We start from the raw sequence: 15,053 nt of genomic DNA, 5'->3' as shown, positions 1-15,053 counted from the left end.
ATTTTATCAGTGCAGAAGTGTGGACATTTTTTGGAGATGCCTCTAAAGTTGCCAGCGCATCTTGAGTTCTCATAAGCCATGTATACATGCGTACGTGACCGCTACACGTTGTAAGAGCTATAAACGTTTTGCTTAATTGAACTGGACATTTCCCAGACTGTGCGACTTACCTCTGTTTGTGTAGTGAGCCTGCACACTAACACACACAGCACTTACTTTTAACATTAAATGTAGTTTATTTTCATTCATACATGAAAACACCCATTGTACACACCTTTAAAAATACACACACAGCACCTTTCGAATTAAAAGTAGTTTATTTTCAATCAAGCATGAAAACACCCAGCGTTCACACCTTTAAAAAATTTATGAATGCGTAGGTGAGTCCTATAACAAAGTTAAAAAACAAAAACAATTAAGCAAGTAATACAAAAACTGAAAACAGATTGCTGCTTTGCTATGCCTTAGGAATTTGAAGCCTTCTCAGGTGACTAGAATGAATCAATAATGAACTAGCATGTGCTTCAGTAGGCGTACACATTGAGGAGACCACTTTTTTTTGTGGAGTGTGCGACAAATTTGCATGAAGATGCATCAGCTAAGCATAAAGGACAGGAGCTAGCTATATGTCAACTTTAATCGTAACACGTTCCTTAAGCGCAGCGTGACAAATATAACAACATGGCACTGACTAGAATAATAACGAGAGTAAAGTGAGCAAGTTGGTTTTCATTGATGTGAAAAATTTTGCGCTAAAGAAAGACAAGAACGAAGAGCTCGCAATGTTTTTTGTACCTTTGTCTGTTTTGGTGCTTATTTACAAGACAAGAATACACAGTGAAATAAATTGTTAGTTTGATATCACAGACTACATGGCTCGCCTACTATATTTTATCACTAATAGGTGACTCCTTTAAATTGATAATCAGTTACCCTATGTTTCAGTGAGGTATATTGACGTAGCATGATGGGATGAGGGGAGAAAAAAATAATAAGAAGGAAATAACAGGACTCGGTGTTTTAGTATATCTACCTCAACAGGACAGTTTCAGTAGGCTTAGAGTTTGAGAAAGCCCCTTTTCTTGCTGAAGTGGCTAATAAGATTGCACAATGTTTTCACAAAAGCGTGTCAACTGAGCATAAAAAAAGTGCTAGATAATATTGCCCTAATAATAAAATTGTTCGTAAGCACTGCGTGAGAAATGAAACAATGTATTGTGCATTATTGGAATTCTATGTCATTGAAAAAGTTTACAATGAGCTATAAATAAAAGGAAATGTTGCATTGATATATCACAGATTACATTGCTTGTGTACCTTCTCAAGTATTCTATAGTGAAAGAACATTGAAAAAAATTTGCATGAACATGAACAGAACCAGAAAATTCTGAGAAGCTTATGCTAGCCCAGCAATGAGAAAATTTGCATATTAAAAGTAAAGACATGAAAGAAAGCTGCATGAAGAACTTAGAGAATGCTGTTCAGTTTGTCGAGGATCTTTAGCAGCTTACTATTAGCCCAGCAACGAGGAAAGCTTTCTTCTTTGCACAAGACACTTTGTACAAGTCCCAAAGTTTGGGCAAAGGCAGATGGGTAAGTGATATCTTTTACGTAGTACACTGTCAAGCAAAGTAAAAGGGCCTTCTCGAGCATGCAATCATCCTTCAAGGAGACCAATTCATCTTCAGCACAAAAAATGGCCTTTGTCGATGTGCTCCAAACAATCGTTGGTCCTGGTGACTCATGGACATCTGCAAAATGCTGGGAAAGAAAAAAAGAAAGGAGGACGGTACCTCATTTATGGCTGCTACCTTAGACTTTGGTTATATGTAGAGTAGGAATCTAAATAATGTCATCTTTGTCTATTTGTTGTTCTGGGTCTTGTTGACGCCTCACTGCTGTCACAGCGCGTGCATTTCTCAAGCAACACTACGAAAAGACGGGCCTTTGAGCATTAAAGCAGTAGTTGCATTCCAGTGCCTGTGTATGTCCATTTTCATGTGCGTGCACTTGTGTGTTTTAAGTGTGCTGCTTCATCAATATCCTATCTCTGTTGTTTCCTCAACGCCTTCCCCAGTATGGAGTAGCAGACTAGAAGCCCTTCAGCCCTTCACTCAGGCCGACCTCTCTGCCTTTCTGCCAATAAAGTTTCTCATAAAGGATTGTTATGAGCTTTAGCTGTCGTTATTAAAATGCAAGTCACATGCACAATTGTTCTCACAATTCCTTCAGAGCACTTCATCCTATAAACATGACAGCTGTTAAAGGGCTAACAGATGGGACACAAGATAGTTCTTTTTTCTGAAAACTGAAAGTAAGCACAAAATGGTTGCGCCACGTTTTTAGCACTAGGTGACTTACTGAAGTTATGAGTGAAGATTTGGCGTGATTGCCACGCAGGTAGTTATCAATGTCTCTATAATCCATCTGGTGGTTACACATTTCACTTATAATTTCCCTGACTTTGCAGAGGATATCCATGACTTCATCAATTGTCCTCTTGAATCTCAGCTGAGCCTCCACAGTAAGCTGAAAAAGGCAGTTCAGCATTAGGGTCTACAAAGTACACACATAACTTTATTAATACAATTAGCAGTGTCTGGGCACTTTGCACACTTTTCAGTATGTTGTCCAAATCGAACCTCTTTAATGCTGACTTGGGCCACTGAATAGACAATTTTGGTATAGACAACTTTGCAAACTACATATGTCCAACTGGGCATATATTACTGGGTATGTGCAAAAATAGACGACAGGGCCACTGCATAGATGCAACAGAGCACATGACACTGGCTATGTGCCTGGATTTAGCCATTTACATGTGCATGTGACACTAGGTATGTAAACATTCTTGGCCAATCCTCCAAAATCAGTGTGTGCAACTGATAGAGTAGCAAAACAAGTGGCAAGAAGTGAAGAAAATGCCAGCAACAGAAAATTGAAAAATTTGGCTACAGTGAAGTGAACAGAATGGGACGAGAGTGTGCATTCTGCGAGGAGCGTTGATCTACAGATAAGTGAGGATATTGGTAATAGAAAATCAAATCAAAGGAGTAGGCTACACAGAAGCAAATAATGTGGCAATACAATGTGTCGTTACATTGTTTCAATGCTAATCACATTAACAACATTCAATGTGAAGTGGGTTGTCTGAATTTTTTATACTCACAATATCCTCGTTGAGGAAGTAGCATGGTAGACTAAGCGGAGGGTCAATTTTACGCTGACTCATTGTGCTGTGGAGAAGAACTGCAACCCTTTCAGTGTCAAAAGGACCGCTCGGACCAAGGACGTTTTCTATGGACTAAAATAAAAACAAAGAAAAGCAAATACATTTTAACTTCAGTCATTTTTTCCGATGAATGACTATTCAAAAATTGACAAGTGTTAAACCCAATGAATTTACGAAGCTGCCTGTATCACAAGACACAATACGGAGCTCTTCCCTTCAACATGTGCCTGATTCTGGCAGAAGTGTTAAGCTGGTCTGCATTTCACTGCCGCGGTATTTTCACCAGTACTTGCAGACAAAATGACACCTAGCAAAAAAAAAAAAAAAAAAGCACTGGACGCTTTTAATACTAGCTGATGGTTTCACTAGTTTTAGATATGAATTAGGATCACTTAATTCAATAAACTTTACCAGGCTCAGCATTGTTGTTGTTGAAATGGTTACTTTCAACAAATAATTACAGGTCAGTACACACTGAATATGATAATGAGTAGAACATCTCATGTAGAATATAGGTGATGCTTAGACAACTGCCAAGAGAAGGCATTAATCCCTGACCTAAGTGTTTAGTGTATGCCACTGTGAGTGTAAATATTCATGGAATACCTTCAGGCATTTGTGGCTAATCTTGCCCTTTCCCTGCTGTGTGTGTTCTTCAGTCTTCCCAGAATTAGCTGTTGAAACCGTATAAAATATTGCTACATAACTTACTGCCAGCTCTTTTAATGCAGATTCAGGATCAACATCTTGCACAATGACCACATTAAATGAAGCCTCAACTGATTCGTTGTTTGTGGCCTTTCGCCTTGCCTGTCGTAGCCACCTATGCCGCCTCGCTTCCACAAGTCTTGATACAAACACACTCTGAAATAATAGCAAATGAAATGTAAAGAACAAGAGCATTTGTGATTTGACTGTCATGCATACAAATAAACATCTGTTGTAGGTTATTGGCACCAGTTAGACTAGACATCTACCGTCAGCAAATTTTGCATGTTATGTACACCTTCCTTGCGACCTGGACACGCTACCCGTGTAACTAGTGCAAATTAGTAGGCGCTCATTTGAAAATGCATAATTATGAAAGCAATTGTATCTCTTATCAATGTCTGAAGAAAATTGGCAGTTCAGAGGCGAACACAGTTTTGTCCACTTAAAGTGCAGGATACGTAAATTATAGAATAACATGAAAAATTAATTAGATTCATAATGAAGTAGCTTAGTTAACATTATTTACACAGAAACATTTGTTTTATTTCATTAGTTTACACAGCAGCCATAAGCGACATACATGTTCGTAGACAGCGGGGAGTAATCAGTCATGGTCAGGCCACGCAGCACAAGCCATACATGTACATACATGGTGTGCAAATGTGTTTTTATTGTAAGCAGATCTTTCGGTTTCTTATTTATCGTTTTGTTCTCTGCGAGAGAAACAATGGGCCAACTACTGCAATAACTACAGCTAAGTGAAACAACAGTCAGGTTGCGCAAATCTTGAATGTAAAATAGATAACAGGAACGCAAAAGTAGCGCGAAAGGTTCGTCACAGATTCGTAGTGCATGCTCGCGATAAAGTGCAAAGCTTGATTTTAGGTCGGTGCGCTGCTGCGGGCCATGTTAAACGTGCCAAACTGAGCAGGCTGTAAGTTTTCGGCAATCCTGGCGAGGCCAGCGTGACGTATCCAACTTCCCCTGCCGCTGTCTCGCACGCTCGAAACGCCGGATTATTTATCTGCGCCTTCACAGTGAATCAAAGCAGCAGAAACGTGCTTGTACTTTTCCGACAATTCGACAGTGCACGAGTACTTTGGTTCCACGACCAATGGGTTTAAGAATACATCGGTGCTTTTCATCAGAATCTCGTGCGGGTCCGCTGTCACGCCAGATGTTTGCACACACCGTGCGACCATTTCAGCCTCATTACCCACTGTGCCTCTCTCAGATCGGCTAAAATGATTTGGTCGGCGTAAGCTACTCGCTTTCCTTCCACAAAACAGTGCAAACTGACATCACACTGCACGAAAATCATCAAACTACAGTGTACTGTACATCCAACACAGCGGTTGCGGCGACGGGGGTCACTCTAGGGGGGACCTCCGTATAGCCGCCATGTTGCACAGTGTAGCCAGACGCGGCCAGTTTTTGCAGCGCCCCCTGCAGTTCATTTGAGTTGCGAATATGAGGACAATGCTGTGACAGCAATAAAATGAACACGAAGGAATGATGTTAATAGAATGATGAAGGCAGTATGATGAAGTCAGTATGACGGCAGCATGATAAAAATGAGACAATTTTGACATTATGATGATGGCAGTAGCCAGCCACTTAAATGAACATGGCCATATATTCGATGAAGCAAGGCTCTATATACTACTAACAAATTTCTGTTCACCTCGCAAGAGGAAATATACAGAATCCTACCTCATACACAAGTTTAAATGCCTGCACCCGACGGGGATCCATTTGGAATGTGGCAACACAGAATCGCTAAAAGCTGTAACTTGCACCTGAAATTGTTATTAATGGAGGCACAAAACACGTTAGGCCTCCAGCTATTCTCGATTCTCAACCTCACCTATTCCTCCATTTCCAGTTCTACCCTGCCTATCCCCTACCAAACAATTTATTATTATTTTTCACGTTTTTACGCATACATCAACCATACGAACGCTTTTCCCATGTACACCTGCCCACTCACTGTTTTTAATTAATTTTTTGTGCTGTCACCCTCCTATTAGTTTATAAACATCACAAATTTATAAAAATTTGTGATGCTCATGTAAACGAGTGCTCCGTTATGCATGTATACCATAAGAACCATTTAAATAATGTGAACTGGACACGGACGAAAAAGGATAAATACACACACCACGCCTGTATGCATATATGCGCCCTTTTCGTCCGTTTCCAGTTCATGCTTTTTAAGCGTTTTTATGGATTACCAACGTGCCCAAACTGCCACTCTGGCTATTAGACCACTTGGTCCACTGTGTCAGAAGGCATGGCGACGATAGCATAAAGGGAATCAGATGACGTGGAATGACGATTATGGAATGCCCACGATGGCATCACAATTAAGAGCACAGACCGAGCACAACTCATCAGTAATGAGGCAGAATTAAAGCAATAACAGAACAGCATGTCAATAAACTGATGTAGTTTGTGTTAGGCATTGCCATAACTAAAAAAAATGTTCAATTTTAAAAAATTTTCAGACCCTTAAGTTCTGTCAAGAAACCTTTCACTACACTCTGCGGTGATAGCATTCAATTTAGCACCCTCGAAGTTAGTAAAGAGGGGCATACTAAAATCATGCCTACGTGCAGCACTGGACAGATCATGTGCCCACAGAGCTTAATGCAGTAATCAGACACAGGTGGCTAGCTTCAAGCGTGCCGGCTATCCAGATGGCATGCTAAAGTGTGGCACAAGGTCTCTTGACTGAACTGGGCAGTAGTGGCTTTATCATAGTACACTGAGGTACCCTTTTGATATGCCACATGTTTGCGCTTCATATAAGCTGGAGTGTGAATCATGAGAGCAGTAATATGAATGCAAATATCACCTCCCAATGCCAGGAAGAAGCCAAAGAGGTGTTAGTCACTAACCATGATAACCTAGGTTATGGCAAATTCTTGTTTTTAAAAAAACCAAGAACATTCATTATTAACAGGAAAATGTTGGCTTGAGTAATTATTTTAAGAAAAGTACTTAAAATATCACATTGATAAAATACTGAGAATATCACATTGGTCTAGTTACCTAATGTAGTCACACAGTATCCTAAGTTATGAGCGAAACAGTGACAGCAGGCCATTTGTTTTAGTTATTTTGTTAAATGCGCATTGTAAAGAAGAAAATAAATTACCTTAGGTGATTTGATTCGGCCTTCCTTGTCTTGCTTTGCCTTTTCCCAAAGCACATTTGGGTAAGTTGCTGCTAAGGTCTCCCCGAGTGCATAGTACTTCCATCGCCTAATTGCAGTGTTCTCATCTTGAATAAGGTTGTTTTTACTGAAAATGACACACAAAAAAAGAAATTTACAGGTCCTGCCTGGTCTACATTTCCCAGACTGATATTTGGCGAGTACAATATTGTCACGACTAAAGAAGACAACGAAGTGAGGGACACGAGCAAGTAAGGGCTTCCGTTTGGAGAAAAGTTCACTTTATTGCGTAAACAAAATGATGCAAGTCCTCTTGCAAAACGTTTTGGCAGAGTAGAAGACCCTCTAGGAAGCTAATAATGGGCTCCAATTCTGGGTCTTCGCATTGCTGCTGTGCGTGCGTAGCCGTGTTGACAACTGCAACAAACACTGTAGCGTCGTCATCGTCTGCACTTGCAGGTTCGAATGGGGCGCGAGAAAGGCAGTCCGCATCCGTATGCCGCTTTCCCGACTTGTACACAATAGCCATGTCGAATTCTTGAAGTTTAAGGCTCCAGCGCGCCAATCGTCCTGATGGGTCTTTTAAGTTCGTCAACCAACAGAGTGAGTGGTGGTCACTGACAACATCAAACAAGCGGCCGTACAAATATGGGCGAAATTTGATCACCGCCCAAACCACCCCAAGGCACTGTTTTTCTGTAGTTGAATAATTTTCTTCTGTGTGGGAAAGGCTTCTACTTGCATAGGCTATCACTTTTTCAGCGCCGTCTTGCCACTGTACAAGTACAGCTCCTAAGCCGATATTGCTGGCATCGGTGTGAACTGCTGTTGGGGCGTCTTCATCAAAGTGTCCCAGGACCGGTGGGTTTTGAAGGCGTTGCCGTAGCTCGTCGAATGCTTTCTGGTGAGGCGTGTCAGCGGCGATGCAATGCGTGAAAAGTTCTAAATAAAACGCCGGTAATATGCGCATAACCCTAAAAATCGTCTCACTGCCTTTTTGTCGTCGGATGGCACAGGAAAATGTTCAACGGCTGCTATTTTTTCTTGATCAGGTCGTACTCCCTCATTACCGACAACATGGCCTAGAAAAAGAAGCTCTTCGAAGCCAAAATGGCATTTTTCCGGCTTAAGCGTGAGACCAGCGGACCGTATGGCTTGAAAAACAGCACGTAGTTGCCTCAAGTGCTCGTCAAATGTCGCAGAGAATACAATCACATCGTCCAGATATACTAAGCACGTTTGCCACTTGAGTCCTGATAGAACGGTGTCCATTAGCCGCTGAAATGTTGCCGGCGCGGAGCATAAGCCGAAGGGAAGTACCCTAAATTCATAGAGACCATCAGGTGTCACGAATGCTGTTTTCTCGCGGTCTCTTTCGTCTACTTCTATTTGCCAATAGCCGCTTCTTAGATCCATTGACGAGAAATAACGCGCAGGGACATGCTTGTGCTCATGTCCCTGACTTCGTTGTCTTCTTTAGTCGTGACAATATCAATAGGAAATGAAATTTCAGTAAAAGCTGTAGCAATTAACTCAACACCGACTTAAATTTTCAGAACAGAAACTCCTCCACTGAAAACAGGATATGATTGAGCATGTTTGATGCAACTTGTGCAAGACACGGTTTACACATGTCTTCTCATGAACTTGGAAGCTGTTTAATTTATAAAAATTTGTGATGCTCATGTGAGTGCCCTGTTCTGTATTTATACAGATGTAACACTTGTAGTACTTACTCAAGAAAATGAATCAACTCATGACGAAGTTGTTTCGAAAGACGACGATGAATACTCTCAGTAATGTCCATTCCATGAAGAAGTGGTTCAACAACGCAAGAAAACACAGGCAGCTTGTTTTCTGGTGACCACTGGACACTTGCAAGTGGCTTCTATAAAGAATATGGAACCACAGCATCACGATTACAATCCAAACCAAATAAAGGAGCATTAATTCTAAGTAGCTTTCTGTACATATTTTATTGTGCCACGTAATAAGCTATTTGAATATGTAATACAGACAGTACAGCTGGTCAGTAACACAGTAGTCACATAAAACAGCAGCCAATGGTATCGGAGAAGAAGTGAGACAAGAAAGGAGACTGCGATGATCAAAGGGCACCTCGTGATCATACCACTCTCCTTTCCTGCCTCTTTTCAAGCTCCATTTGCTGCTATAATGAACCAACAAGCAAACAATACATTTCGATCACATAAAACGCTTGGTAATCAAAATCAGAATAAAGAAAAGAAAGAGCAGTAGACATACAGAACATAGAACGCAACACTCTGATTGAATTACAACAAAAACAAAAATAACGAATATCAACACAGTGACCGTCACTACTACAAGTCACAACAGTGAAGCTATCGTATTGTATTCGTGAATATTTGTTACTGGGATGACACAGCATGACAATTTGGACAGTTAAACCATTACTGGCCATTTGTAAGACAATATAAATAGTCCTCGCAATGCACCTAGTGGCATATCAGGAAGTAGATTTTCAATGGGATGCTCTACCAATTCAGCTATGGCGGCTGCTGGCTGCTGCAGGGAAAACGAGATAGTATCACATTGTAAATTTGGACATGACAATTTGGACAAAGCATGTTGTATTTCCACCAGCAGCATTGTGTTCCACATTATTTTTCTTTCGCTAGTACTTGTCCCCCTTAAAATGAAAAAAAAAAAAAGTTATTTTCCCTAGCGTTCTCTGGCTTCAGTGTCTATCACCCTTTTACTTCCTTGCTTTGCCACAAGTTTGAAACCACACATCTATAAGCTATGTTGCTATGCTCTTTGTTGGTCTACACAGAACCCCAAACAACTAGATTCAAATGATATCAGCAAGGTCAAAGGATGCTTAGAGATCTTGGACATACATCCTCAAGACAACATGCCTCAAATAACACTTCTACCTCCAATGTGACAAATGCCCGACATTTGCATAATGTCAATGCCTTGAAACATGGACCCACAAACCTGCCTAGGAAGAAGACAAACACATGCACAACATGATTGCCTGAACAGAACAGCGTAATACACACACGCCATCTCCGGGTATAAGCGCTGCAATAAGCTGCACGGTGACATACAACATTGCGACCAATGCATATACCCAAGACCTGCACACGTTTGCCTACCCAAACAACAGCTGAAATAGTGGCAATAACAGCACCACAACACTTGTAAAACATTATAATTAGCACGGACACTCAAGCAGCATGCCAAGCTTTCCTCACAGGAAGCCTGCCCAACTACATCCATGAAATGCTACATTGATATACAACAAATTGCTACATGAAATGCTACATTGATATCACCATTCAAAGGGTACCTAGCCACTGTAACATTGGGGACAATGAAAATGCACATGCGCTATCACATGTAAACACTCAGGGACTTCCACACTAGTGAACAGATGCACTCACTCATACAGAATTAAAACAAATAGCCTCATACATGCAACACCTAAAAATAGAGGAATGGCATGAACAAGAAACAATTCTTCCATTTCCACCATGCTCGACAACACACGACGCTGTTGCATGCACACATGCCAAGCCCAAATGTACTGTCTGCCCACACAAAAAACATCCTGCACTACAAGCCGGAAAAGAGGCCTGCACAATATGGACGGAATACAAGGAATGCCCAAATGCATCCCCTACACTGTGGCACTGTACAGGCAGTCAAGAGGCACTTCAATCTATACCTAAAGGACTACCAAAAAGACCCCACACACTTTAGGAGTGGCTTAGTGACCCGACACCATCTAATGTGACCGCAATAATGCAGCTTACAACGGCCCTTGGGCTCACTGTACCACAAGAAGCAAACAGAGCCCAAGCAAGAGTCGACGCCACCGACGTCACACCCTCACCCCCGTTTCCCACAACATCACCATCGCTCCAATGCCCAGTAGCCCGCCGCACAGGGGGCCGAAATGAAACGTTTTTTCTCTCTCTGCTTGTTGGTTAGCTACACAGATCACTTATGTAACTTGAACATGTGATGCAGTGTAAATAGACTGAGGGATGCATAAAATACAATTATCTTTTGAATATGTAAATACAGGCCAGGGGAGAAGCAAGCTTTTAGTTGACAAAATGGCTTCATGGTCTGTAACACTTCCCATGAAGGCATTCACTTTTGGAACATAAGTTGTTGTCAGAAGTTTGCAATTTACAAATACCTGGTCATTAAAATACACTATGTGATTTACCCTACAAAAGCATGGCTGCTCACTGACGCGCCCAGTAACAATAATATCGCTCACCCTGATCACAACATTTTCAACAGGTGCCTTTTGCAATGACAGGCCACATTGCCCCACATCACAAGGGGCCAATCCTGCATCACAAAAGCTTTGGCTAAGCACAAAAGGAGTACCATATACAGGTGGCATTCTGGTATCTGCGTATCCCGTTTTGGGTGTGCCATCGTCATTCCAAAGGGCATAAGATGTATTAGTTTGAAGAAAATCACTCACGGAAAGTGGTACATTTTTGAAATTGAAAAGTTTTGTAGACTTCGGCAAGGCATTTTTCGCCTCCATCCGCATTGTCCAGTGATGACCTGCTGGCCCATGCATCTTTATTTGCTCAACAATGTGGATTAACATGTGCATTTTAAGAAAGACTGCTTCATTTCCATAGCACTCAATGAACATTTTATGGTGGCTAGAAATTAGCTCCTCTAAATCTCCAACAGCCTCTGCAGTCAAAACGGGTGACAAAATTATTTGTGTAATCTGTGCAACTTGAATAAGACATTTCATGTGCATCGAATCTTCTGGAATAAATTCCTCAACAATTAGTGGAAAATGGAGAATAAAAACAAGAGAAGAGCTTGCAGAAGAAACAAGATTCAAATCTCGTTCAATCAGGCGTGGCCTGTCGCTGCTGGAGACTGCATGGTGAAACTGAAAATTTGAGATGGCTTTGTTCATTTGTTTCCTTGTGAGCCATTTCTTCTCCTTGATAGCAATACGAAGGAAAAGAGCTATTTCTTTTGGCACAACACCTTCCAGCAGAACATGCATCGGATCATATAATACGTCTTTTGTCAAGGAGAAAAAAGGAACTGATGCCAACACTGATTCACTGTTGATCCCAGATTCTTTGGATAACTTTTGTTTTTGTGCAGGGTTCTCACACTGATTGAGTTCCTTCATTTGTGCCCTGACGCTGCCTTCTGTTCGAAGAGTGCACTGACCGTGGTTTGTGTACTGTGCGTACTCTGCCGTAGGCACAAGGCAAGTGCAACAGCAACGGAGAACAGCAGGGCTAAATGACTGCTTGAATCCTGCCAAAGAGTTAGTCGCCAAAGCATCTCCTGTTACTGCCATGAGTGCGCCAAAAAACCTTTCAGGGCCTTTGTCTGTTTCAAAGACGATGCCTTCATTTGCAAGCAAATTCAATGCATGCAAAAAATCATCGAGGAACTTTAGCCGTTCACTATGTTGTCTTAAACTTGCTGTAAGGCCAGTGCCAAGCAAGAAAATGTTGCTTAACTTGGACCGTTTGTTAGGTGGAAGGTTCAAGAGAGTCACATAAAACATGCTGAGTTTCCCCTTTTTACCTCTCTTCATGCCAATTGGGTTTGTTAGTTCAACGTCATCATAGTACAGACTGAGCAAGATAATATTTTCTTTTTGCTTTTGGAACACTGGGTGTGAACTAAACCTTGCTCCATCGCTGAAATCATGAATTACACAGTCATCTTGTGTCCTCTGCATTTTTCTTACATGGGGAACAATGTCTGGATGTTTGAGCAGGATTTGTAGAAGGTCAAGAAGCTTTATGACATAGGCTTTTGCCCCTCCAGTCAGCACGACTTCAGTAGGGGGCACAAAAATTCTTGCATTCTGGTAGATTTTCTTCCGAAGACGGTCATTTTTGATGTGACCAATGTGGACAGGAACTCCAACTGCACTAAACATGTCGTCCACCTCCTGAACTACATCATCAATGACCGTCTTAGGGCACCTGTGATGGCCTTCAAGGCGTCTGCACAGGCTTGTCAGCATTTTAGACACTATAGCTCCCTTATCAGTTTCACAAGTATCTTCAGATGTTAGCTGAACATTACCTTCTTCCTCATTGCTGCAACTTTCTTGCCTTAGATTGCTCTGATCTGTCCACTTTTTTCGGCACACCTTATGATGCTGCTGGTAGTGTGTCAGGTAAGCAAAGTGAGAGTTGCACATTGAGCAAACAAACATCACATTTACACCTCGGTGGGTTTTTGTGTGGCTAGCAAATGTGCTGAATGCAGTGCAAAAGAAGCCACACTGAGAACATACATGCTGGCCAGTCAGAGAACGCAGTTCCTTTTCAACTTGTGTCTCAGATGTACTTGTCTCAGATGTACTCGCTTGCTGTGACAAGGCGATGTTTCCAGTTTCATCTCTCCCTGCATTTTGATAGGTGTAGGGGCACAAAGGACACTTTACTAAATAATGTTTTTTGACTATGCTAATTATTGATTTAACGTCTCTTATACAATGCACAACTGCTCTCACTCTTAAGTTTATGCTGTACTCATCTTTCATAAATGACTGTAAGCAATAAATTTTTAAGCAGTGAAAGTAAGTCAGTATACAGGCACGCACATCAAATCACTTTCATGGAATTGGCAAGGACTGTTCCATCAGCATGAAGTACTAATGCCTTTAATAAATAACAATGCGGAAAGCTTTCCAGTCACAGCGGTAACCTTAGAACTTGAGTGCATAAATTGCCCCACAATTAAAATAGGAAGGTTTATTTTAAGTTACACCTTCAACTGTTGTATAAAAGCAAGATGAAAGATAATTATCTCATTTGGAATGGGGTTCTATGAGGTTCTGCACAGGCTTGTCAGCATTTTAGACACTATAGCTCCCTTATCAGTTTCACAAGTATCTTCAGATGTTAGCTGAAACAAACAAATGTGATGTTTGTTTGCTCAATGTGCAACTCTCACTTTGCTTACCTGACACACTACCAGCAGCATCATAAGGTGTGCCGAAAAAAGTGGACAGATCAGAGCAATCTAAGGCAAGAAAGTTGCAGCAATGAGGAAGAAGGTAATGTTCAGCAATATATTAATATGCAATTTTGTGTTATAAATTCAATAAAATTTTAAATATAATCTCTTAAGGCATACCTCCTGGTCTCTCTGCACGCTGGGTAATGGCCAAACTTGGCTCATTCTCCTCGTCAATGTTGCACAGACTTTGTGCACTGGAACCTGTATGCACAAAAGCCATTCCATTTGTTTGAGTTAGAAATGTCCAAATATTCAAAACTTCGAACATGAATTCAATAGTCCCTGCTACTCGATTCGTATTTGTTTTGAGAAATCACAATTACCATTTGCATAATATTTCTTTCTTTCAAATACACAGGGTGTTTTCTTCGACGTTCACATAATTAAAACCACCTGCGGCATGCAGCCCACTCATTCATCTGAAGGGGGCAGACAATGCTTTAAGAAAATCAAAATATATAAGTGACAAATTAACAAAATTACACTAATAGCCTTCCTAACTATTTAATTTAATTAGCACACATATTGCAATATACAAACTGAAGCCAGTGGTTTCACAAGACGCATCCCCTTGGAATTAATTTTAAAACTAGCGCCACTTTTGAGAGCTGTCAAAGTTTTCAGTAAAAATGCATTAACACTGCCCTAATACTTTCAACAAATTACATTTTTGTGCACTGAAGCTGAAAAATTACAAGAACACTAGTAAGTTTTGTAGCAAACTTTAGCAGTACATGGGCGGTATTCTGTAAGAGTCTACCTAGTGGACTGTCCATTTTGCCATTTCTGCGACCATTGATTCGCTGCTGCTTGACGTGCAGGAAGGTGCCAGCCAGTCTCCTTCCTGCACGTCAAGCAGCAGCGAATCAACGGTCGCCAAAATGGACAGTCCACTAG

At 41.2% G+C, this 15,053-nt stretch overlaps 1 protein-coding gene across 2 annotated transcripts; it reads right to left on the bottom strand.

Moving 5' to 3' along the window:
* Positions 1-220: 220 nt before the first annotated feature.
* LOC125946108 (uncharacterized) lies at positions 221-5,305 on the bottom strand. Of its 2 annotated transcripts, XM_049668597.1 has the most exons (4): positions 3,944-5,305; positions 3,170-3,304; positions 2,362-2,529; positions 221-1,761 (listed from the first exon to the last, which is right to left on the bottom strand). In XM_049668597.1, exons 1-4 carry the CDS (start codon positions 4,151-4,153, stop codon positions 1,468-1,470), a joined length of 807 nt encoding a protein of 268 aa, XP_049524554.1. In that variant the 5' UTR covers positions 4,154-5,305; the 3' UTR covers positions 221-1,467. The 2 variants fall into 2 exon arrangements, with proteins under 2 accessions (XP_049524554.1, XP_049524555.1); XM_049668598.1 differs by lacking the exon at positions 3,944-5,305 and having other exon boundaries at positions 3,170-3,677.
* Positions 5,306-15,053: the final 9,748 nt, after the last annotated feature.

The sequence above is a fragment of the Dermacentor silvarum genome, chromosome 6, assembly GCF_013339745.2.
Source record: "Dermacentor silvarum isolate Dsil-2018 chromosome 6, BIME_Dsil_1.4, whole genome shotgun sequence".
NCBI lineage: Eukaryota > Metazoa > Arthropoda > Arachnida > Ixodida > Ixodidae > Dermacentor > Dermacentor silvarum.
The sequence above is the reverse complement of the archived record's forward strand: the minus strand, read 5'-3'. Positions and strand labels throughout refer to the sequence as shown.

Bases quoted from the DNA above. Each gene is read 5' to 3' on its own strand.
- LOC125946108 (XM_049668597.1), bottom strand. From the start codon at position 4,153: ATGACAGTCAAATCACAAATGCTCTTGTTCTTTACATTTCATTTGCTA. The intron at 2,530-3,169 runs GTGAGTATAAAA...TGCCTTTTTCAG, and splicing joins ACTTCCTCAACGAGGATATT to CTTACTGTGGAGGCTCAGCT. The intron at 1,762-2,361 runs GTAAGTCACCTA...TTTCTTTCCCAG, and splicing joins AATCTTCACTCATAACTTCA to CATTTTGCAGATGTCCATGA.